At 33.7% G+C, this 25,502-nt stretch overlaps 1 protein-coding gene across 4 annotated transcripts in view; it reads right to left on the bottom strand.

The window, feature by feature from the left end:
• The window catches only part of LOC138315559 (protein broad-minded-like), a 34,190-nt gene that overhangs the window by 7,249 nt on the left and 1,439 nt on the right, over window positions 1–25,502 (bottom strand). For 2 of the 4 annotated variants that reach the window (XM_069256666.1, XM_069256667.1), the window contains exons 2-28: window positions 23,757–23,929; window positions 22,211–22,369; window positions 20,747–20,942; window positions 19,379–19,453; window positions 18,785–18,910; window positions 18,299–18,374; window positions 16,891–16,994; window positions 16,555–16,616; window positions 14,977–15,121; window positions 14,347–14,403; window positions 13,274–13,379; window positions 12,856–12,993; window positions 11,981–12,070; window positions 11,506–11,645; window positions 10,979–11,011; window positions 9,142–9,269; window positions 8,499–8,700; window positions 7,984–8,075; window positions 5,326–5,464; window positions 4,898–4,985; window positions 3,980–4,098; window positions 3,595–3,714; window positions 3,387–3,475; window positions 1,490–1,600; window positions 560–671; window positions 316–406; window positions 32–55 (exon numbers count right to left, since the gene is read on the bottom strand). In XM_069256666.1, the coding sequence (XP_069112767.1) occupies window positions 32–55; window positions 316–406; window positions 560–671; window positions 1,490–1,600; window positions 3,387–3,475; window positions 3,595–3,714; window positions 3,980–4,098; window positions 4,898–4,985; window positions 5,326–5,464; window positions 7,984–8,075; window positions 8,499–8,700; window positions 9,142–9,269; window positions 10,979–11,011; window positions 11,506–11,645; window positions 11,981–12,070; window positions 12,856–12,993; window positions 13,274–13,379; window positions 14,347–14,403; window positions 14,977–15,121; window positions 16,555–16,616; window positions 16,891–16,994; window positions 18,299–18,374; window positions 18,785–18,910; window positions 19,379–19,453; window positions 20,747–20,942; window positions 22,211–22,369; window positions 23,757–23,914 (2,980 nt within the window). In that variant the 5' untranslated portion in view covers window positions 23,915–23,929. The remainder of the gene's footprint in view (window positions 1–31; window positions 56–315; window positions 407–559; window positions 672–1,489; window positions 1,601–3,386; window positions 3,476–3,594; window positions 3,715–3,979; window positions 4,099–4,897; window positions 4,986–5,325; window positions 5,465–7,983; window positions 8,076–8,498; window positions 8,701–9,141; window positions 9,270–10,978; window positions 11,012–11,505; window positions 11,646–11,980; window positions 12,071–12,855; window positions 12,994–13,273; window positions 13,380–14,346; window positions 14,404–14,976; window positions 15,122–16,554; window positions 16,617–16,890; window positions 16,995–18,298; window positions 18,375–18,784; window positions 18,911–19,378; window positions 19,454–20,746; window positions 20,943–22,210; window positions 22,370–23,756; window positions 23,930–25,502) is intronic. The other 2 variants (XM_069256669.1, XM_069256668.1) reach the window with 2 other exon arrangements.

Below are 25,502 nucleotides of genomic sequence, written 5' to 3' on the forward strand. Positions count from 1 at the left end.
GCTATCAACCTGTCAATCACTCTATACCAACCTTCGTCTTCTGATTCAACGAATGCTGGAATCAAATCTCACAATGTTATATCTAGCTAAAAACCATCTACGTCTGCTAATATTAGTAATAGTAGAAAATTTGTGTTACTATTTTTCTTACTCTTGCCAAAGAAAAGATAAAAATAATTGTCAAATTCTGATTCAACAAAATCTGAAACACATGAAAAAACATATCTTAAAAAGATATTAAAGTAGATAAAAAAACTTCCAAATAAAACAAATTAAACTAGTTCTATTATGATAGCTCTGTGCATCATATCTTACCTTGTTTAAGAGTAGTTCTCCCTCCCAGACTGGGGGTGTAATCCCGCGGTACAGGGAATGATGAAAACAAAGGGTAGGGGTAAACAGAATCCTGGGGATAAAAAGAAAATATTGTGAGGGAGAGGAAATAGCAATATGTGAAAGTACAGTAGCAATGATAAATGATCGTTTATAAAAGTTTTAGAAATAACTCAAATTTATCATTTGATTATTTTCTATCAGTAACAGATTTGCGTTGGCTCACCTCGTTCAGAATGCGGGGTGGAAGAACACGTTCAGATGGTCCTCCTATTAGATAAGACTTGACTAAAACATAATTTCTCTCCACGGAAAGCATGTCAACAATCAAATCATCACTGCAAAACCAAAGACAAATATTTGTTTCTTTAAAGGACAATCAACATTTTCACAAAGATTGTTTTGAAAAAGTACTCACATAAAGTATAGGATAATGTTATATATCAATAAGAATGTCTCTTCTTTTGAAAATGTTTGGCCTCTTGACCATCCTCAGGCACATGGTATCAAAAGCGTAATAAAATCAATCTTCAATTTCCAAGAATTTTTATTTTTCATATTTACATGGAGAACTTTATTTTAGACTAAACAGGATTAACCTTAAGAAACTTTGTTTATATCAATAATGATACAAGGCTACTTTATTTCAAGGTGAGGGTAAACTTAAATTTTTTAGAATAAACATCATTCACCTTTAGAAAATTTATAACCTACAATCATTTAAAATTTGCTAACACGGAAAGGGCCACTACCTTTCCGGAACAGCTTTTAATTTTTAAAATGGGAATGTAAAACGAGATCGATAATTTTGTAGAGTCGCAAAAGTTATTAACTTACCGTTAATACTACATGTATCATCACCATCTGAACAATTTGATGAAAATAAATAAAATATTAATTTTCATAACGCGGGTGGTCTTATGTTTCCCGCCGTCATACTAAATACCGCGCGGTAGTTGGCTATCACTGCGCCAGACGGCAAAACAGCGAAATGTCTTTCCACTGTTATCATATATTACGCAGGAAATCGTGCATATGTTTGGTGTTGTAACCTCAGCTTAGGCCATCGGTATATATTTTCTGGTGTTATTAATGTTTATAAGAAACATTTATGGTTTGCTCTGGAAAGGTAGTGGGCCTTTAAGGGTAAACTTACCGGTCACTTGGCTTGTTCTCGCCTTGAGCCTTAAGTAGAACGTCCTGGAATCTGTACTGGGACTGTAGCAGTAGGAATGTGTCTCGACATGATATCATCACACTCAGTACTCTGTAATGTCAATTCATCTGGATTTATTATCTAACCAGCATTAGCATTGACAGAATACATCAACCACAGAATTATATTTATACTTTATTCAGCATTGACAAAAAACAGCTGAATTGTTAGAATTTCAGCAAGAGTGACAATTTGACTGACCTACTTCCAACTCGACACTTTTGTCTTTCTTAAAGATGCTCCACCGCTGACAAATGGTATTTTTCCATTACCAAAAACAGGAGCAGACCATTTAGTATTTTTCTTCAGTAACAAAAGTTACTGTTTGAGCTTCTAATTTTACTTCAAGTTAAAAGTATGAAAATAATTTATTGCATCCCGAAAAAATTCCCTGCCTCTATATCCTATATAGAATTAAGTACTGATTGCAAATGTGCCAAAGGTGAAACAAATTATTTTATATCATTTTTTGTATTAATTTGGCATAAATATACACGATTAAGGATGTATTCTGCTGAGGTTTCAGTCCCGTTGAAGTCTCGTTTCGACAAAGATCAAAGAAGTTATGAGATTTACAAATACAATTCATCAATATCTGTAGCAAGTTGCCAGTTGCAAATTTTGTCAAAAAATCACAGTTCTAACTTTTGCAGATTTTTTTATACAGGGATTTTAAGAAATGGCCCATTTGGCGGCCATTTTGAAATTGAGTCTTTTTTCGCTTTGAGTAGAGCCAAAGTTTTACCATTTTTTACTGAAATTGTTTTTACTTAAATCATCACTGCACCAGCATTTTTAGCTGAATCGAGCTAATTTTTGCTGTAAATCTTTACTTGGTTCGTGATAATTAAAATATTGAGCATTAATATGTGAAATGATTCACTTTTTTCACTTTATTTTTACATTTAACGGTAATTTGAGCACTTTTATTTTTTACTCTAAAATACTGAAAAATAACAAATATTTAAGTGGGGCAAAAAAGTAAGCACATGGACCCCCCATTTTTCTGCCTGATTTTGAAAGAACAACCCTTTCCCTATTGATATGCAAAATATAAACAAAAGTTTAATACCAGAAGGGTTAGATTTGGCAAAAATGGCTGAAAATGGTGCATTTTGTAACTCAAAATTAAGGGGTAGGGGTAGCATATGTTGTTATTCTGAGAAAAAATAATAGTCTTATTAATCAAAACGGGTATATTTTAAAAGAAGACTACTGGAAAATAAATTCTACAAACATTAATACATATCAAACACCTCATTAGGAAATTATGGCTTTAATCTCTTGTGTTTATGGTAAAAACAGCAAAATTCCCATAAAATCCAATATTTTGTCAACTAGGTATCTTTGAGTGACAGTAGCTCAAAAAACGAGCACACGGACATATGTTTTTTCTTTCATTTTCTTTCATGGTATGAACTCCTCTTTCCAAAAATCTATATGAGAAAAAAGTTTAATACAAGAAAATTTTGACTTCTCAGAGGAGTACATCCTTAAACACCAATTATTGTTCAAATGATGAATATCCTTTATGCTCTAGCTAGCTGTCGGCGATGGAGCATCTTTAACCTTTGCCAAAATACAGTATACATATATTTACGACACTGACCATGTATTCTCTGTTATTTCTTCTAAGAACCTATCATAATTTTTTTTTTCAGTTTAAAAGAATCTGTAACATAATATTACAGATAAGACAAGCTTCTATGTATGCAAGTCCACATGACAAGGTCAAATTTATCAATATACTGAAACTGGTATAAATACCATTTTCCCCTAGTCTTGATTTGAAATGACATTAAAATAAAGTCAGCTCTGGCAGCCAATGTAGACCTACCTCAAACCAAACACATGGGAGTGTTCATAGTTGAACAGGGAGTGAATCTTGCCTGGTGAGTCCACAAGGATGAGTCTATCAATGAAGCCCTGTCAAAAGTATCATCATATTAGAGTACAGTATCTGGAATTATCTCATTATAGTACATTTAGTCCATTTTTTTTCATAATAGACAATTTTGCAGGCATATGAGCTAAATCACACTTACTGCGATAGTTTCTGGCATCTCACGGAAAGTGTACTCGTCCTGAGTGGGAAGTGGTTTATGGGAAAGAACTTCATACACAGCAGGAAAGGAGGCAAGGACATTGAGTAGGCGGACTAGATGCTGTAATCAATTGTCATGTTACCGTGTAAACGTTTCACATAATAGTCTCATATTTCAATGATTTTACACAGGTACTGGTAAAGTCACAAAACACATATTATACTCTACAGTATGTAAAAATTTTCATATCACAAAGAGAGAAATAACAACCATATCATGGAGAAACAAAAAAAAAAAGGTAAAAAATGAGTTTGAAACAGTCATAGTAATGAGATTCTTTCTCATGTTGAACATAAATTGGATGAAATACTTCATAAATATATACCTTGTGAGAATGTCTATCCACAGAATCGACAGGCCAGGTTTTGGCAGTATACAGCGGAGCGTCTGACAGTCCACTCTCCATCACCGACCACAGCTCTGCTATCAGAGCTTTAATGTAACCTACAACAAACATCAACATCTCACATTTAAAACTTTGGTACTTTTTACCACTATATCATGTGGAAACATCAACTTTAAAAAAAAAAAAAAAGAATTATTAAATTAAGTCTGTTCCTTTGGAAGTACACAGACTACCGGTATTAAAGTCATTGTGTCTTAATCAGTACTACAAACCAACTAGATTTTGATGTATTTCACGTTTGATTAGAATTTGTGAAAATAATTCGCTGAGAAAAATATTTCAACTGCAAGTACAGTAGAGCGTTTTACCTGTAAATGCAGACAGGCATGAAAAATTATGTCATCGCAAAAACAAGTTGATTTACAGTAATCAAACTTTATCATTACATATGTCGTAGATATACGATCTTGCGTGAGTGATCATTTCATATGAGATTTTATGAAACGAGTCTAAGAAGTTTTTATTCCTGCAAGCCTTGGTGATTAAAATTAAAACTTCGAGACAATTTTCATAAAATCTCATATGAAATGAACACACATTTAAGATACTTTTTTATCACATAACTACATAACAAAGAATTTAATTCAAAATGTATTCCGGAAATCCAGCAGAGGCCGCCATTTTGTCCTGCCGTCCTCGTAATCCTGACATCAAGTCATTTTTCCTGACGTCATTTTATTGTTTCTGTCTGACGTGATAATGGATTTCCGGCCAATGAAAATTGCTCCAGGTCATATTACACTAGTGACATTCACAAAAATATCAGGCAGATTATGTGATAAACATAACTTTTACTTCCGTGGGGCTACCTATCCTTTAGGATATTTTATCTCTCACCTGTCTTCTGTAGAGCCACCATCCCCGGAGCTGTCCCAGCCACTTGTGTCACCATGTAGCCGTAGCCAAACTTCTCACACTTGCTCACCTATCAATCAAAGTTTACCAGTACATCTCTTGATGTGATTATCTTTTATCAATATTAAACATAGGATGGAGTGTTTGTTTTACGTAGTTCATGTCAAATAAATCAATAGCTGATAAGAAAGATTAATGATCAGAAAAAAGCGTATTGTATCAAAACTTTTACCAATAGCTTAATTCTATCTATAAGGTATTTAGTTTCTGTTCATAGTATATATTTTTTCTGGTAGTTTCTGTTTGTAGCGTATATATACCCATAGTTTCAATTCGTAGCATATATCTATCTGTAGTTTCTGTTTGGAAAACATATTTATCCATATTTTCTGTTCATTGTGTATACTTACCTGTAGTTTCTGTTCGTATCGTATGTACATGTAGGACATACATTCGTTGATGGCACCAGTTTGCTGTAGGAGAAGTATACCCTTGGCTGTACTGGCAAAGTTCAGCAGGTTATCTCTCAGCGTGTCCTCCCATACTTGTCTGATAAAGGGCAGATAACTCATTCACTCACAATTATTGCAAGATCTGATTTAAATTCTTACATGATACAAATCATTAACATTAAATTATAGCTGTTATCATATATCGGCATCGCGATATATCACGATTGTAGAGAAGAGACCACGATATCGTTAAATCAAAGTGCCAAGGCCACTCATAGATGCTGTGAATGAAGGACTCAAAGAAAGATATAAAGAATTTTTTTTTTCATTTAAATATAAAATTTAGTAAACTATACATAATTAAGTGTGCAGTGTTAAATTTCGGAGTTTAATAAAAAAAAAAATTTACGATAAACGGTATTTATTTTATGATATTTGAAGTTTTTCAAGAACAATAAGTTGAATAACTTATTATCCTGAAATAACTGTAATAAATTTTATTTCTTAAATTTTTGAAATAACGATTTCAACACCAATGAAACCGTTCAGAATCTGAGTATCATTTTTTATAATTCTTTATTAATTGCTGAATTATCAATTTCATCAATGTCTCTTCAAAGACAAAAAAATAATGAGTAACCATTTTCGTATCTTAATATCCTCTTAACATTGAAGAATATTTTCGAAAAATATAACATTAGAAATATTACCATTTCCGGATATGTTTTGGTTTCCTTTTTAGAAAACTAACATGGGTTGCTTTGACGACTTTTGACTAATAAATCATGGCCAGATACTTTTGCCAAATAAAAGGTACATTATTTCATTACGTATATCACTCGGATTTCTTTTAAATTCACAAGACTTCATGTAATGTATCGGACTTTAGCAAGTCTACGTAAGCCTAACAGTAGGCTGGTTGGCGAGATATTATCGTGCAGAACATTTATCGCGAGTTTTGCTTTTGCTTTTATACGTTTGTCAAGTAAAGGGTACATTATTTGGTTACTTATAACAGTCAAATTTCTTTTGAATTCATAAGAACGCTATCATCAAGAAAACTTCCTGCAATACATCGGACTTTAGCAAGTCTTCATAAGGCTACCGTACATTAAACGGCAATATAAGTTCATTTGTCACTTTAAGTTGCTCGTACATAAATAGATCTATATAATCATTATATTTTGTAAGTTTATGTTGATAGATTTGGTACTTTTTCCCTTTCAATATACTGCAGTTGTCGATAAACAAAAGACAGAACTCCCAGTGACAGATCAATTAACTTTTACTGCGCAATAATATCTCAGATATAGTTCGCCAATACAACCAACGCAAAAAACTTTATAAGCGTTATAAGAACTTTTTTTGCAGTTACCTTCCTATCATATGATTACAATAATCGATCATTAGCATGAATTACGTAAAATTTAAATAAACATACACAATCCAAAAACCACCGAAAGTCTGTTGCGGAGGAAGACAGCGAAGAAGGCGTTGTTCGTGATTTTCGGGAGACCAGTGTTCTCGGAGTAATACAAATATTATAGAGTCCCAACTGAACACTTAAAACACTCCATCCATGGTGTATAAGTATCTACAAATTCAATGTCTGTGGTTTTGAATATTGGGGTTTTATTTTTCCATACCATCAAGTATTACGTGAAATGAACAAAACAACTTTTAATTTTCATCGCGGAGTGGTTTCATTGTTTTGATGTGCACAGGCTCTCCGAGCGTACCTAAGAATGCTGTTTCACAGCATCAAAAAACTTATATCTACGATATCGTCATCAGCCGTAACCCATCATGTGTTAGTTGGAAAGGAAACAAGAACATTGCACTGTCGGACACGGACAGAATCTGATTGACTTGTAAACAAACATCTAATTAAAAGTATAACAAATAAATGTTTGTTTTGATGAATGTTTCACTTTATTTATTTACAAATTACACTCTATATTGTACTTTCATGATTGGTCCCCCAAACATGACTTATATTTCCATAAATCCTTTTATATTTTACTTGGCAAAAATCGCGATATTATCGTGAAGATATCGTCAAATTTTGACGATATCGCGATGCACATTTTCTCTACGATAACAGCTTTACATTAAATGTTAAACATTAAAGATGCTCCACCGCCGACAGAGCATAAATGATATTCATCATTTGAACAATAATTGGTGTTTAAAAGTGTATATATATGGCTAATTAACAGAAAAAGTAATATAAAATAATTTATTTTGCCTTTGGTGCATGCGCAATCAGTACTTCATTCCATATAGGATATAGTGCCGCGGAATTTTTTCGGGATGCAATTAATTATTTTTTGTAATTTTAACTTGAATTAAAATGAGAAGCTCAAACTTTTCAAAAGTGGTAATGGTGTAAAGTAAGTAACTTTTGCTACTGAAGAAAAATATTAAATCGTCTGCTCCTTTTTTTGACAGTGAAAAAATACCATTTGTCAGCGGTGGAGCATCTTTAAACATCATAAAAATACATTGTCAATGTATTTTTACAACACGGATTAATAAATCTTACATAAGAAGCTATGTGATATGGAATTGATTAAAAAGTCAATAAATCATTAAAGTGAAGATGACGAAACTTACATGTCTGCCTTGCCTTGTTTTGTTGTGATGTCGCTATCAGAACTGTTATCTGAGGGGGTGGGTGTTACAGCATTGTCAGCATCTCTGTTAGCCTAAAACACAGTCAGCACATAAAAAATACTACACATTTCATATATGTCACAATTTTATCATCAGTTTTATAAATCAACAACACCAGTGAGTACATAATAAATATTGAAACTGAAGTCCATCAAAAATGGACGCACCCCTGACAAGTTACAATAAGTGGCAGTTAAGTGGGATAAAATGGTTCACTCCTGTTTTCTTACAATTTATAACCCTTCTCTAATGAATGTCTTTAAAAGTGTTTTATCTCAATTCATTTATCTTGTACAGAACATCTCGGCCAGATAGTTTTTAAAAGAAAGAATGGTTCCCATGACCACCTTGGATTCCTTAAAAACACTTTAGTTCCCTAATATTTATCTGCATTCCATGTGCTTGGACCAAGTGTGACCTCTGCTGATTTGTAATAATCTGACACTACAACCTACCTCTCTCCATGCGATGGCCCCTACACTGTGGAGATCGTAAGGGTAAAGTACCAGTAGGCCCTCACACGTGTTATAGAGTTGACGACAGATGTACAGGTATGCCCCAATGACAGCCTTAGAAGGGGCTGGGCCAGCTTCGTGGGGTAACTCTCCAAGTAATGCCTTCCTGGTAAACTTGGCTATAATGTGAGCTGCCGAGGCCCTATATAAAGCATAACATTACTGTGACATAACCAGATTGAGTAAATTCTAATTTTCTCTTACATTGATATTGTGTGAATAGAAGATGTTTCCTGTTAGCCAACCTTTGTCATAATTTTTGCCTTGAATATCATACCCTTTATCAGCCATAAATCACAACAGATAGGTAAAAAATAACCACATAGATATTATAAATGTCAATATTAACAATTTTTATGAAAGCATATACACTTCATAAAATCCTGTACAAGATTCCAAAAAGAACTTTTAATATGTGATTCATTTTAACTTTTAAAAATGTAACATGAAATAATGTTTCTCTTCTTTTCTTAGTAAAATTATTAACTACTGAAAACAAACTTTTCTTGTAAAAATTAAAATACTGAAATCTTTTCTATGATATGAACTGTGAAGACAGAAATATTTTATAACTTTGACCTACTTTGTACGTGTAAAAATGTCCTTCTTTTCTCCATAGATAAGATGGCGACGCCCCCTTGTACTCGAAGCAATCATGGATACAATATCTGCCACATGTAGAAGTGTGGTTTCATTGCCAATGTGATGGTCCTACAATAGTTGTAAGAATAACGACAAAAACATTTAAAACAAATAATACTTCATATTAAAATGGTTTAGTAATCAAGTGCTGCTGAAAAGTGAAATTTTTTTTGCAACTAGCTACTCTGAAATTCTGACCGATACAATCCATTCCAGAGGCCAACTTGACAGGTGCTCTTCTTACACCAGAAGTCTTCTCAGAAGATCTTCCAGCATATAGATGGAAAAGCTTCCATAAGTAAAAGAGCTATAAATCGAGTGATCAGAAGTTATATTCTGGAAGTAGAAGAGGGCAAATTAAGTTCAGGCTCTGATCTTAATTTCACCACTAAATGACATATGTTATCAATGTACTACCCATCAAGAGGCCCATGGGCCTTAACGGTCATCTGAGTACCTTGGCAATAATCATATAGGAAATTAATTAGATATAGTGTCATGGTTGCCATCTTCGATTGGGGATCAACCAGAGTTGTAACAACACTTTGTTGGGACCATGTCAGGCTCCTTTCATGCAAGTTTCAGCCATATCGAACCGGTAGAACTTGAGAAGAAGTTCAAAATGTGTTTTCAAGATGGCAGCTGTGGCGGCCATCTTGGATTTTGGATCAACCCCAAAAATAACAACACTTTGTCGGGACCATGTCAGGATCATTTCATGCAAGTTTCAACCAAATCGCACTGGTAGCACTTGAGAAGTTCAAAATGTGTTTTCAAGATGGCGGCTGTGGCAGCCATCTTGGATTTCGGATCAACCCGAAAAATAAGAACACTTTGTTGGGACCATGTCAGGATCATTTCATGCAAGTTTCAGCCAAATCGCACTTGTAGAACTTGAGAAGAAGTTCAAAATGTGTTTTCAAGATGGCGGCTGTGGTGGCCATCTTGGATTTCGGATCAACCTGAAAAATAACAACACTTTGTCGGGACCATTTCAGGATCATTTCATGCAAGTCTCAGCCAAATCGCACTAGTAGAACTTGAGAAGAAGTTCAAAATGTGTTTTCAAGATGGCGGCTGTGGCGGCCATCTTGGATTTCGGATCAACCCGAAAAATAACAACACTTTGTTGGGACCATGTCAGGATCATTTCATGTAAGTTTCAGCTCAATCCCACTGGTCAAACTTGAGAAGAAGATTGAAATGTGAAAAGTTTACGGACGGCGGACGGCGGACGACGACAGACAAAGCATGATGACTATAGGTCGGTCAGATGACCTAAAAATCCAAGATCCTAAAACCAACCTCATAAGTATTGGTATATTATGTTTGCTAATTATGGAAATATTAGTATTAAACTATTAATAAATATGAGTAAAATGCAAAAAGAAATGCAGCAAAAAACTACATGCAATTGATTATCTCCCCTTTGCAACATATATTGTTTAATAAAAAAATGTTAGGAAAATGTATAAAATGTTAATGAAACTTAAGATAGGTTGACTAGTATTTTAATTATTTTCTTGCAGTACTGATCATGATGAGGTATGAATTAATTGGGAACTTTTATTAGGACAAATACTTCATCTTCATAAAACGTTAGTTCTAATAAAAATCTTCACTTCCTGTTCCAACATAGACATGCACATTGCCATTAGGACTTCACAATGGATGATTAGTATGAAGTTTATGGGATGTCAATAATGGGGTTTTAAAACCATTTAAGTACCAGTAACCGTTAATTGGTCTCAGGGCCACGCAAAAAACCGAGTTCTCACCTCAAAGTAGGAATATTCGCTTCCTGGCCGATGCTACGTTTTGCACAAAACAAAATGATAATACTAAACTGTATAAAATATTGTAGTTCAAAGATATCTAAATTTTGGAAGAAAAAAAAAGATTACAAATGTGAAGACAAAATGTAGGTGGTTCTTAGGCTCATATTTCTTAATTGAAATTTATCAAAGGATAATTTTTAGAGGTATAACCGCTTCTAATTAGCACTTTGATGTTGATGTAAGAGAAGTAAATATGAAAGGTTTACAATGTAAAAGTAATGTATGATGATTAAGTTATGGCTTAAAATGTAAAAGTAATGTATGATGATGAATTTATGGATTACAATGTAAAAGTAATGTATGATGATTAAGTTATGGCTTACAATGCGCTCAATAGAGTGATGAATCAACTACGGTGACTGTTGATTTCTTTAACTAATAACAGTTATACATTGGTTCACAAAGTCCATTTTTGTTGTTGAAAATTTGTCCAATTTCACTAAAAACAACAAAAAGGTTGTACATACCATGGTGTCTAGGTATTGTGACACGGGAGACAGGAGAGTGTTGGTGATCTCATCCTTGTACAGACAGATCTCACAAACCTGTTCTGAACTACACAGGTTCTTCAGGATCTCCGTCACTAAACTCCCAGGCTCATACCGGCCTGTGGGAGGAAAGACAAATGTATAACAAAATAGACAGTTTTTGTGATTCTATTAATGAATGGATACATGCCTTCTGTGTGTCTTTTGTGTTTATTCATTCTCATATCAATTTTTAACCATAGAAAATGAAAAGGACTCAATGTTTTCCCTCTAAGTCCATTCAAATTATTTAACTAATAATGATTGATTTGGAGACCCAATAAGGGCCCAAACCATATATGGTCCTTTCAAATTAAGAGTATGGTATCATATAATAGTTTGTAAAGATTGTAATTTTATGATCCATGTATATTTCAGTAGTTGTATGATGTCCATGGTGTATTGTCATACGTACTTGTGGAGGATTTGGAGTTTCCCTGGCTGAGACTTGGGTCCACCACAATCAACACAAGGGCTACCAGTAGTTTTGTAATGGTGACTGGCTCTATGATAATAAATTTTAATGACATCAAAATTGAACTGCATGAGTGATAAGACTATATTCAGAAAATTTTAATGTTATTAATATTGAAGCACAATTTTTATTTGTGGTAGCCATACAACATTATATCAGCCACCAGGTACTGGACATAAAGTTTCTTTTTATCATTACATGTATTTATCAAAACTAGACATCAACACATTAACCCTAGTATGAAATCGGAACATGACAGGACAGGAGGAAACTAACATGGATAAAACTATAACACCCAATGTTACTGTAGGGCATAAAGACATCATTCTAGTAAGATCCATTTTCTATAATTAAAAGTTACAAATAACACATTTTCAGTTTTACTACAATCTGATTAAAATCAGCTGTTTGATACTCTGCTTACATCTGACAGTAGGACATAGATGTCACCGTCCGAGCGACCTTTCCAATAACCAATTGGAACAGCGCTGGCAAACCATGATTGGTATTTCATAGCTCTCAACTTTCAGCGATAAGATCCAATGAGTACCAAACAAACATGTAAAATGGCTGCGCCCATTAGCACAGCACTGACTCCTCGTAGCGGAGCACGAAGTAAAGAGTATCAAACAGCTGTTTTTAATCAGATTGGTTTTACTACTGAATACACTTTTAAAATTTCAACAAATTCAATATGATAGAATAATATATAAGAAATGCGCTATAAATGATTTGTTTACTTTTGACCCTTTGTTGTGAGAATGTTTGACCAATAGTTCACACTCAATACAATACAGTAATCCTTGCTACAGTACCGTCTGTATCCTTGAGCTTGATTGGGAAGAGCTTGCGACCATTGGTGAAACACAACAGGCGACCAAGGAGAAACACCGAGTGTATGAAGTAGGAGTATTCTAACTCTGCTCCAGTGTAGTACAAACGGAAGCTACCATCTACAAAACAAAGTCAATACCTTATAATCTGTAATGTTTAGCTCTGGTAAATAGCATCAATGATCTGGAGGTATATTATTTCACATGTTATGTGTTAGGTCGTTGTAAAATTCATATCAATGGATATTCTCTTATCAACTATGCAAACAGGATTTCTATATTTTTCTGTATTTTCAAATGAAGAGAAGGCATGCAACTATTAAATTGGAAAGAAAGTATCTCGATTTTAATATGACTTATATTTTATTGCATTGCTATGTTTTCCTGATAGAATACCCACCTTTAACGGATGTTTTGGAAAAATTGTCTGACACCTCACTCATCAGATCAAATGGCATTTTTCTGTTGGCCGAGAACTCAAGACAATGATATACAGCATTCACAACCTAAAATACAAGTAATCATCAGTTTATAACTAAACAGTAATATGGACTATCAAGTTGACAGTAGAGGATAAATATAAACCTAACGTGACGCTACCAAAATTGAAACGCTAAGACTTTTTAAAAATGTGATACAGAATTTTCCGTGTACAATCTAAACCACCAATTACTGTCCTGAACAAAAATTAAGGTGCTGAAAAGTAACTGTGACAATTTTTAGATCTCATTTTCTTTCAAGTTGCTTATTATCTGTATTTAAAACCGAAAATAATGAAATTGTGAAAAAATGCGGGAAATGACGTCGTGCGACAACCCTAAAAACACCATATGTTTTAAAACAAGAAAAACAAACGTACAACGGGATATTTTTGACAGACATGTGACTAAAATAAACTAAAAAATGTTTGAACTTTCCTTTAATGAATTCTAACATGTTTTATGATGTCTATACATTTTTTAATCAAACTATATTTAGGAGGTGTTCCATTTTGGGTACTCGAACCTGCTGGAACACAGGGCTAGAATGGGCATGCTTCAAGCTCTCTATTTCAAATTATATGCACTGCTGACAAGTAAACGAATCATGAAATTAAAACTGAAGGCATTTATTTTTGGAAAGTTAAGAGAAAAATCTGGATTTATGCACATGTTAGAAATATTTTACAATTATCATCAAAAAGTGTTCCAATTTGGACAGCATCACCTTAAGCTTACAAAGCATACATTTAAAAAGAACGTGTATAAATATAGTTATTGATAAAATTTGGTTCGAGATGTACTTCACATTATTGATTAAAATATCATTAAAATATTGCATTAGGAAATATATTAAACCATTTTTTTTCAAGGGAATATACCATTTTAACAATACAATGAAACATAAGAGCATTGTTTTCTATAGTAGTAAATGACCTTTGGACTGACTATCCATACATACAGGGTAGTATTCTTTAGTGATGATGAAACTTACTATAGATTTGTACTTCTCCAGGAGATTTAAAAGCTTCATTCGACTGTAGTTACCATGCTGAAACAATGAGAGCAAAACAATATTTGTGGATATCAACAATTCTCAGAGTAATCTTCCAAAAGACATATATAACACAAATACATACGCACATGGACTAAAAGATTTAATTAAATCCCCTTTATTGTTGAAAAATAGAGAATTGGTAATGTTATCACCTCTTACACCTAGTGTGTCTCTTTCATTACTTCCTAGATTGTGACCAATAATATAAGTTAATGTCTGTCAGCACTCCAATTCATACTATTCAAAATGCATAGCATGAATACCTGGTAGTGGTTTTGTCATAGGAATATAAATCATTTCTTTCTGTGTTATATTCTATCCAATTTGATATTTAATTAAGATATTCTGATAATTACCTTTCAATTGGGGATTTTACTATTAATGTCCTAAACTACAGAAATATTCTATTAGTCAACTGTGAAATCTGCTCCCCAAGTAAAAATTATTTTGCATTACACCCTTTAGCTACGGGAAGAGTCGAGTTTTTTCTTGTAATATCTACCCTTAGTTGGAGATTTCTCAATCAACTATTCAAGTAAGATTCCAGGAGCCCCCAATGGTACTTACCATCCACTTGATGAACCACTGGGCCTTAGGATCAATGAGGGATACGAAGTGTATTGGAGTTAGGCTGGCAGACGTCCCTACTGGGGCTCCAGGTTGGTGGATAGAGAACAGACTCAATGTACTCTCCAGGACCATCTCTAGATATCTGTAACATACATCATATAGAGAGATAGAGAACAGACTCAATGTACTCTCTAGGACCATCTCTATATATCTGTAACATACATCATATAGAGAGATAGAGAACAGACTCAATGAACTCTCCAGGACCATCTCTAGGTATCTGTAATATACAATATATAGAGAGATAGAGAACAGATTCAATGTACTCTCCAGGACCATCTCTAGGTATCTGTAATATACAATATATAGAGAGATAGAGAACAGACACAATGTACTCTCCAGGACCATCTCTAGGTATCTGTAACATACAATATATAGAGAGATAGAGAACAGACTCAATGTACTCTCCAGACCACCTCTAGGTATCTGTAACATACAATATATAGAGAGATAGAGAACAGACTCAATGTACTCTCCAGGACCATCTCTAGGTATCTGTAACATACAATATTTAGAGAGATAGAGAACAGACTCAATGTACTCTCCAGGACCATCTCTAGATATCTGTAATGTACAATATATAGAGAGATAGAGAAAAGACACAATGTACTCTCCAGGTCCATCTCTAGGTATCTGTAACATACAATATATAGAGAGATAGAGAACAGACTCAATGAACTCTCCAGACCATCTCTAGGTATCTGTAACATACAATATATAGAGAGATAGAGAACAGACACAATGTACTCTCCTAGACCATCTCTAGGTATCTGTTATATACAATATATAGAGAGATAGAGAAAAGACGCAATGTAATCTCCAGGTCCATCTCTAGGTATCTGTAACATACAATATATAGAGAGATAGAGAACAGACTCAATGTACTCTGCAGGCCATCTCTAGGTATCTGTAACATACAATATATAGAGAGATAGAGAACAGACTCAATGAACTCTCCAGACCATCTCTAGGTATCTGTAACATACAATATATAGAGAGATAGAGACCAGACTCAATGTACTCTCCAGGCCATCTCTAGGTATCTGTAACATACAATATATAGAGAGATAGAGAACAGACTCAATGAACTCTCCAGACCATCTCTAGGTATCTGTAACATACAATATATAGAGAGATAGAGAACAGACACAATGTACTCTCCAGGTCCATCTCTAGGTATCTGTAACATACAATATATAGAGAGATAGAGAACAGACTCAATGTACTCTCCAGACCATCTCTAGGTATCTGTAACATACAATATATAGAGAGATAGAGAACAGACTCAATGTACTCTCCAGGCCATCTCTAGGTATCTGTAACATACAATATATAGAGAGATAGAGAACAGACTCAATGTACTCTCCAGGCCATCTCTAGGTATCTGTAACATACAACGTTAACAGTGAATATAACAGTGATAGTAACCTCTTGAGTATCAAGGATGAGTATACCTCCAAACCTAGTTGTGAGAGATATAATGGTCTGACCTTAAAATACTGTAATTATACTTACTTATCGGGGTAACGTATCCAATAATTTATCGTCTCCTGTTGAAACTCATTTAATAGACGAAACTGTGGAGAAAACAAAAGGAAGTTATGCAAACATTTATTGTGGATAAAGTAAATATAAATGAAGTTACACTGAGGACAAAAAAAGGCAATCCAAACATATTTGTATATATAATAAATAAGATACAAACAGTTAATTTAACAAACCACTGATAACTCCACAAGAACTGTTATACCAACTAATTTTGGTAATGGTTATAGAATGGATGCGCTGTCAGAAATTCCACATAACAAGAATATTACTTATGTGTGTTGATAACTAAATGAACAAACTTACAGCCTTGATGAGTTTGACAATCTCTCCCTTTTGTACATCAAGCCCATTTTTAACTTTAGGAATCAAGCCACGTCTTGAATTGAATTGACCAATAAGATAGTCCGCTGTAATATGAAGGGAGAACAATTATTCAATCAAAAAACATGCATGACATTTCAAAAACAATCATAGTATGAAGGAGAGTACCTTTAACAAAATTAGTAGGTTAGATGAAGATTTATCATCCCCAAACCGTTATCTCTTATTATAAATCTGTTTTAAGTCCTAATGACCAAATAGCCAATTATTTTTGCAGGGATCATGAAAATTTTATCAATGAATTTTTGAATTATTGAGAAAAGGTTCCAGCAAATATACTCTGAATGCCAAATCACTAAAACTGCTTAAATATAATTTTCTCCTTTTTACTTAAAATCACACAAAAAAAATTACCAGTCTAAATAACTGGCTATATATACTTTATCAATACATTACCCAGAGATTTTATAACCAGCTATACTTTATCAATACATTACCCAGAGATTTAATAACCGGCTATACTTTATCAATACATTACCCAGAGATATAATAACCAGCTGTACTTGATCAATGCATTACCCAGAGATTTAATAACTGACTGTACTTTATCAATACATTAACCAGAGATTTAATAACCAGCTATACTTATCAATACATTACCCAGAGATTTTATAACCAGCTATACTTTATCAATACATTAACCAGAGATTTAATAACTGGCTATACTTTATCAATACATTAACCAGAGATTTAATAACAGGCTATACTTTATCAATACATTAACCAGAGATTTAATAACCGACTGTACTTTATCAATACATTAACCAGAGATTTAATAACCAGCTATACTTGATCAATGCATTACCCAGAGATTTAATAACCAGCTATACTTTATCAATACATTAACCAGAGATTTAATAACCAGCTATACTTAATCAATACATTAACCAGAGATTTAATAACCAGCTATACTTTATCAATACATTAACCAGAGATTTAATAACCAGCTATACTTTATATATTCATTAACCAGAGATTTAATAACCAGCTATACTTTATTAATACATTAACCAGAGATTTAATAACCAGCTATACTTTATCAATACATTAACCAGAGATTTAATAACCAGCTATACTTTATCAATACATAACCCAGAGATATAATAACCAGCTATACTTTATCAATACATTAACCAGGGATTTAATAAAGTGTTCTGAAACAGAGCTGGTACATATGGATACCAATCATTTGAACCTGTCATAACACTATGTATTCTTTTATTGTATTTTTCCTTATTTCCATTTGGTGGTTTGTTGAACAACATACAAAAACCATGCCCTACTTTTTTATACGTCTGTACTTGAGTGTACTGTGTACTATACTACAGACCTAGGAGAGTGTAAACTTCTTTGGTGTACTGCGAGGTGGTGGTGAATGCCCGGACAATAAACTTCTGACTGAGGTACTGAAACATAACCAGATCCGCAGGATATAAAACTTTTGACAGTCTATATTGACCAGTAATATCATCTTACAATACTCCTGTATTACACAAGCATCTAAATTCACCTAAAGCTGAGTGTTAGGAAAATCAAGTAAATAGCAATAAACTGACAAAGGACATAATTAGAAATAATCATTTAATTCTTAAAAACTCTTTTGAATATTTTCAAATATGTAAATCTACTTACAGCAATGTTGAATTTGTGAAATGAAATCGTTTTAACTGTGCAAATACAATTACATTAATTGTAGAAATATCTTCTTTCAATTGGTTTTTTAATTAACTTTAATAAATGTTTCATAAAATTGTCTAGAAAAATTTATTTTGCATCCTTCGACTTAATACACACTGGTATATGATTGATAACTTACTGAGAGTTGTTCATCTGGGTCTGCCATCACGTCCATTAAGTTTTTCCGGATCCTGATCCATTGGTCACTGTTTATAAAATCTCCAGGAGAGTTCTGATTCAGTGTCTGCATTCCTTCTATCCTTGTCTACAAATAACATTCAAATACATGCACGTATACTAATTTTCAGACAGTGCTTCTGTCTCTTCTCCAAACACTTTTATTGGTGATGTAATCTTAAATGGATAAGTAGAAACTTCAGTCAACTTAACCTAATACTAGTAACCAAAATTTTGCCAAGTTTGCAGTAACAAGATTTGTTGAATTTATATAATAATAATGAATCTTGTGATTTTATGAGGCATCTGAGCATGTCTACAAACACTTGTATACCCTGGCTGGGTTGAACTTGTATCATGTTTAAGGTTTGTAAAGAATGACAGCAATCTAAAGATAATGATTTAAATAGCTGTCTGTCAACTTTTTCACACAAAATGAACCATGCTTTATGTATCAGTACTATACAACTGTTCAGAAATGTAAAATAAAAGTAAGGATTTCAAATATCATATCTTGTGAATAAATACATGAGTTATGTCCCTTTAGTGAGCTCACCTGTGTATCTTTTGTCTTGCCCAGTTTCTCAGCTACATTCTCAAGCATCTCATGGCTAGTATACCACATCATACCCTACAAAAACACACATAAAATCACAGTTAGTCGGAATAAAAAAAAATCAATTTTCCACGTAAAGAACCAACTTACATATTTTGCAGGAGCGATGAACAGACAATTAGATTCTATATAATAAAATGATTTACTCTCATCAAGTCATAAAAGAGAAGAATCGGCCTAGTTTTTAGGATACATGGAAAACTAACGGAATGGTATGATTTCTGGTATCAACTTAAGCCCAAGCTACAGTTAAAACATATGTAATACTAGTATCCCTTTTCTAATTATATGACATCAATCAAAGTAAAACCTCAGTACAAATCTGACTTATCACAATAAAACTTCAAGTTATCAGGGTATCCAAGTTCTCTACAATATATAGTGAAAATTTTACATGTGACCAACAAAATGCTAACAAATGAGATTCAAATGTTAATTGAATAAGACAAAGAGGCCCAAGAGGCCTTGACGGTCACCCGAATACTGATTTACCTTGGTAATATATGTTGTCAGATAGTACCATCATGAACATTTAATATCTTACTGCTATCCAATATAAATGATTGTGGACTAAATAAAGTTTATCACCTCCCAAAGGGAGAGACATCCATGGACCCAAGAGTCATTTAATTCAATTTAATTTGAAAGAACTTTGTGAGTTTTCTATATGTGAAAGGAATTAGATTATGCTATTGTTGAATTTGGGAGAAGATTTTTGAAGTTTAAACTGGCCCCTTTTGGTCCCACCCTTCAGACCCCTTGGTGTCAGTGAAGGAAATTTTGTCAAGAAAGTTCAACCACCTTCTCATACTGATAATTCTGACAATTTTGACTCATTTCCTATAACAAATGACTAAAAAATGCTCAAAATTGTGTTTTCTTTATGTAAACTTGTATTTGATTCTACTATTCCTGGAATTTCATAAATTGTTAATAGGATTCAATGAACATCTCCTAATGAAAATTCTAACAACATTTGACTTATTTCCTAATACAAATGACTAAATAATGCTCAAAAATGTGTTATCCTTAAATAAACTTTTAATTAGTAAACTTGACCCCCTCCCCAGAGGACAATGCGAGACCCTAGGGTCATATAATTCATAATTTGCATAAAGGACCTTAAAACCTTTCCATTTATGAAATGAATTTGATCCTACCATATATAAAACTTCAGAAGAAGATTTTTGAAATTTTAGCCTATTTGGCCCCACCCCTCTGGTCCCTAGGGGTCAGTCATGGAAAAATTGTTAATAGGATTCAACCTTAAAAAACAGACATATTTCACCAGTTACATAGGCTGCATACTTGATTGAAAGAGCTTCCACACGATGACTCATCCTCATCACTGACAATATAGGTTTTGCGGGTTTGTCTGTTAGCTTGCAGCTGATCAGCGGAGTCCCGATGTCGCCCAGTACCAAACTCTGAGTCAAAGTTCTTCATCAGATAATCAACAGCTTCTAGTATATATTTTTTCATTTTCTTAGAGAGATCGTTGTAGCTGAAAACAAAATATAAGAGACATCAACATCTAATACTAGCTTACAATTAGTTAATTAATTCAATTCCATGATATGCATTAAAACTAAAAGTTCTTTAATATAAGGATACAATAACAAAACAAGAGGCCCAAAGGGCCTTAACGGTCATCTGACTACCTTGGCAATATTAAAATTAATTTTATATGGTGTCACTTTGTCAGGACCATGTCAGGATCATTTTCAATTTCTTTCAACAAATTTTATTTCAAACAAGAGGCCCAAGGGCCTTAACATGTAAGAAATTAATTAGATATAGTGTCATGGTAGCCATCTTCAATTTCGTATCAATCAGAGATGTAAGAATACTTTGTCGTGACCATGTCAGGATCATTTCATGCAAGTTTCAGCCAAATTGCACCAGTAGAACTTGAGAAGAAGTTCAAAATGTGTTTTCAAGATGGCGGCTGTGGCGGCCATCTTGGATTTCGGATCGACCCGAAAAATAACAACACTTTGTCGGGACCATGGCAGGATAATTTCATGCAAGTTTCAGCCAAATCGCACCGGTAGAACTTGAGAAGAGGTTCAAAATGTGTTTTAAAGATGGCGGCTGTGGCAGCCATCTTGGATTTCAGATCGGCCTGAAAAATAACAACACTTTGTCGGTACCATGTCAGGATCATTTCATGCAAGTTTCAGCAAAAATTGCACCAGTAGAACTTGAGAAGAAGTTCAAAATGTGTTTTCAAGATGGCGGCTGTGGCAGCCATCATGGATTTCGGATTGACCCGAAAAATAACAACAATTTGTCGGGACCATATCAGGATCATTTCAGGTAAGTTTCAGCTCAATTGCACTGGTCAAACTTGAGAAGAAGATTGAAATGTGAAAAGTTTACGGACGGCGCACGACGACAGACGAAGCATGATGGCTATAGGTCATCCTGACCCTTTGGGTCAGATGACCTAAAAATCTAAGATGTTGTGTAATTGTCTCACATAAAACAAATATATCACCAATCAATTAATTTTTACAACAAAACTGATATGTAAATACATAAATATAGATTACAGAGACTATGGGTAGTAAACCTTTTAACAAAGGTAAAATAAATGTGCATACATTCACATGAAACAGGCAACAAAAACAGACACATGTCCGATGTTCCTAGCCTTTTTATGATATCTTTTTTGTTTCCATAATTTCACTTTTTATCAAATATCTTCACTAAATGGATTTGTAGCTGAAAGCAATCTGTTATGCATCACAACATAAATGGTAATCTTACTGTCTGGAGTGAATGACACGGTCAGTAATCCTGCTGACCAGTGTATCTTGACCAATGTCCACTGATCCAGTAGATGTGGATTGTTTTTCTATTTCATCCTCAACAATAGGACCCAACACCTCCTCAATCTTCCTTTTCAACTGACGCACAAATTCATATCTAATTGAAAAAGATTCACATCTAATTAACCCATGTATTCAACAAATCAACTATGAATGTTAATATAAACTTTATTTTACATCGATTGAGAAACAAGTTCAGGGCTTTTTCTCACTGCTTTGGGAATGGGGCCTGTGGCTTTGATTTTGGGAAAATGTGCGACAAAACAAGGATTTGGGGAAAATTATGAAATATGAAATAAAGCATAACAAATAAGATTTTTTATTTCAAGTGTAGTTTATGTACTTTTTTGAATCCAATTCATAAATATTTAAAGTCTTAACCAACTAAGTTCATGTAATATTTTTGGATAGTTTTCAAGAAATTTTGATTTTGGGAAATTTAAGGCTTGAATTGGGAAAAATTTAGAGGTTTTGCCTTGGGGAATGGGGCCGAATTTCGGCCCCAAATCATGTTGAAAAAAAGCCCTGAAGTTATACAACTTGTGTAAATCACTCTCGATGGCCCGGATGTAAGCGCGGGAGGGGTATTAGTGTGGGAGGAAACCGGAGTGCACGGAGAAAACCCACATGATCAGGTAGGTGACCCCTAACCTTTTCACGTCTGTGCCGGGGATCGAACACCGGCCGGCTAGATGAAAGGCGAGCGGCTTAACCACTACACCACCCGACCACCCTAACTGTTTATTACACCTATGTGTAAACATTGTAATAAAATCTGATTTAACATAAATTCATCTGAGGAATACCAAAAACACCTTTTCAATAAATTTGGTGGATTTTTAACAGTAAAGGAATGAAAATCATTTACATTGGTTTTATACTAAATATTATATTATTTTATATTTTACATATATCATTCTTCTAAAAATAAAAAGAATATTTTTAAGACATATTAAAGCACCATTGTTAATTTGTACATAATGTACTATATGTATACATGTGTATATATAGGTCAAGAAAGTAAAACCAACGGTTGTTTTCCAGATAATACTGGATTCTTATAAACATATGTCTGTAGGATACAAATTACTTGAAGTAGTAAATATGGGCCAAAGAATTATAGCAACGTGGACAGAACTTTGTCAAATTTTCGAGGCATTCTGCCCCTTTGTCAATGGCGATGTGTATGGTCTGGATGATACCTTTGGTCAGTTTAATTACTAATTATAGCGACTGACCAAAGGCATCATCCAGGCAATTAACATCATCATTGTTCCTACTAGTTTGTTTATCTGTATGTTCCATATGTGTGCATTGTTCGTGTTTTTGTGAACATTCGTGACCGTCCTAAATATATGATATTATTTGTTATTTTTGTGTCCTGGACAGATTGCCTTGAAAATTAAACAATATTCTGTCCACACTGTTAGAATTCTTTACTTCTTTGCCCCATATATGTGTATATATATATATATACAGAATACCTGTGGAAATTCTCATCATTCTCCTCCATATGAACCAGGGCCTCTTCCACCTGATCTGAAGAGCCAGCTTCTCGGATATGGGGGTCAAAGTTGATGAGAAGGTGACGGAGGTTTTGGATAAGGTCATCCCCCTCCAATCCCTTCCAGCTACTCGACATAGTGAATCTAGGTCACTGTAACCAACATATTGATTATGTGCAATATAATTCATGCACTATACATTGCACATATATATACAGAACTTTTGTACATTATATAACTAGTTAATTTGGCTTATATTCATATACATATGTTATTCAGAACATAATCATATTAACACATATCAGTATGTACATTTGACATTTAAACTTCATCTAAAAGAATTTTTTTATGAAAATTACTACAGTAGGCTAATCTCTGCCATCCTCTATACTTAAGTGGTTATTACTTGTATCCATCCCTTGACTTTAGCATAGTAAAACTGAAGGTTCTGTGTACATTATGTACGACAGATGTGACAGGTAGTTTGGTTCTATGATGTCTATCAAAAGAATCAAATAACAATACACTGTGGTGACTGTATGGCTTTGAAGCTGGGCATCTAACTATCTATCTCACTATCTAAAGATGCTCCACCGCCGACAGAGCATAAATGATATTCATCACTTGAACAATAATTGGTGTATATAATAGTCTAATTAACACAAAAAATAATATAAAATAATTCATTTTACCTTTGGTGCATGCACAATCATTACTTAATTCCATATAGGATATAGTGCCACAGATTTTTTTCGGTATGCAATTAATTATTTTTTGTAATTTTAACTTGAAGTAAAATTAGAAGCTCAAACTTTTCAATGGTGGTAATGGTGTAAAGTAAGTAACTTTTGTAACTGAAAAAAAAATACTAAATCGTCTGCTCCGGTTTTTAATAGTGAAAAAATACCATTTGTCTGCGGTGGAGCATCTCTAAACATATCTGTAGGCATGTGATTTGGCAGGGTTTTTTTCCAGGAAATAAAGAATTTAGAACTTAAGAATTTTCTCTCATTCTGTTTTATTGGAACAGTACTATAGTATTAATTCAATTAAGCATTGAAGTCACTAGTTTTTAATTTCATCGGGGTATGAAAGAAATTTTGTTTGCAAACTGTGTGAATCTGCGTAGCGGATTCTCACAAAAGTTTGCAAACAAAATTTATTTCATAACCCGATGAAATTAAAAAATTGTGACTTCAATGCTTATAATTAATTTCCCAGGCTAGTTATAAAATGAAATACGTTTACACGTACGATTCCATTGATTTTTTCCAGGGGATTATTTTTTCCAAAACAATACGCAACGTCAATGTTTCTATTGTGACGTCACGATAACGTCAGGATTTCCGCGCCATTCTCGGATTTTTTTCCCATCGTGGAATGAAAAAAATGAATAGGCCAATCAGAAAGCCAGTAACAAAGAGAAAATTAATTATATGCGTTTGCTTCTGGTTTTGGAAATTATAAAGGATATCTTGATTTTCCCAGAATTTGTCTAATCTGTTTAAAATAGTTGCTTAATTTCTGTATCTGTATGTGTTTCGTCGTAGATCCCGTTTGACTGTTTTTTTCACGACGGTGAGAGAGTGCCTGGATGTTACTGGCCTTTTTCTTTTAGTGCGGTCTTGAAGGCACTAAGGGACTCTGCGCATGCCACTTTCTCTGGGAGGTGGTTCCACTGTATAATCGTCTTCACAAAGAAGGAGTGTCTGTATTGATTTGTTG

This window comes from Argopecten irradians, chromosome 2 (assembly GCF_041381155.1).
Source record: "Argopecten irradians isolate NY chromosome 2, Ai_NY, whole genome shotgun sequence".
NCBI lineage: Eukaryota > Metazoa > Mollusca > Bivalvia > Pectinida > Pectinidae > Argopecten > Argopecten irradians.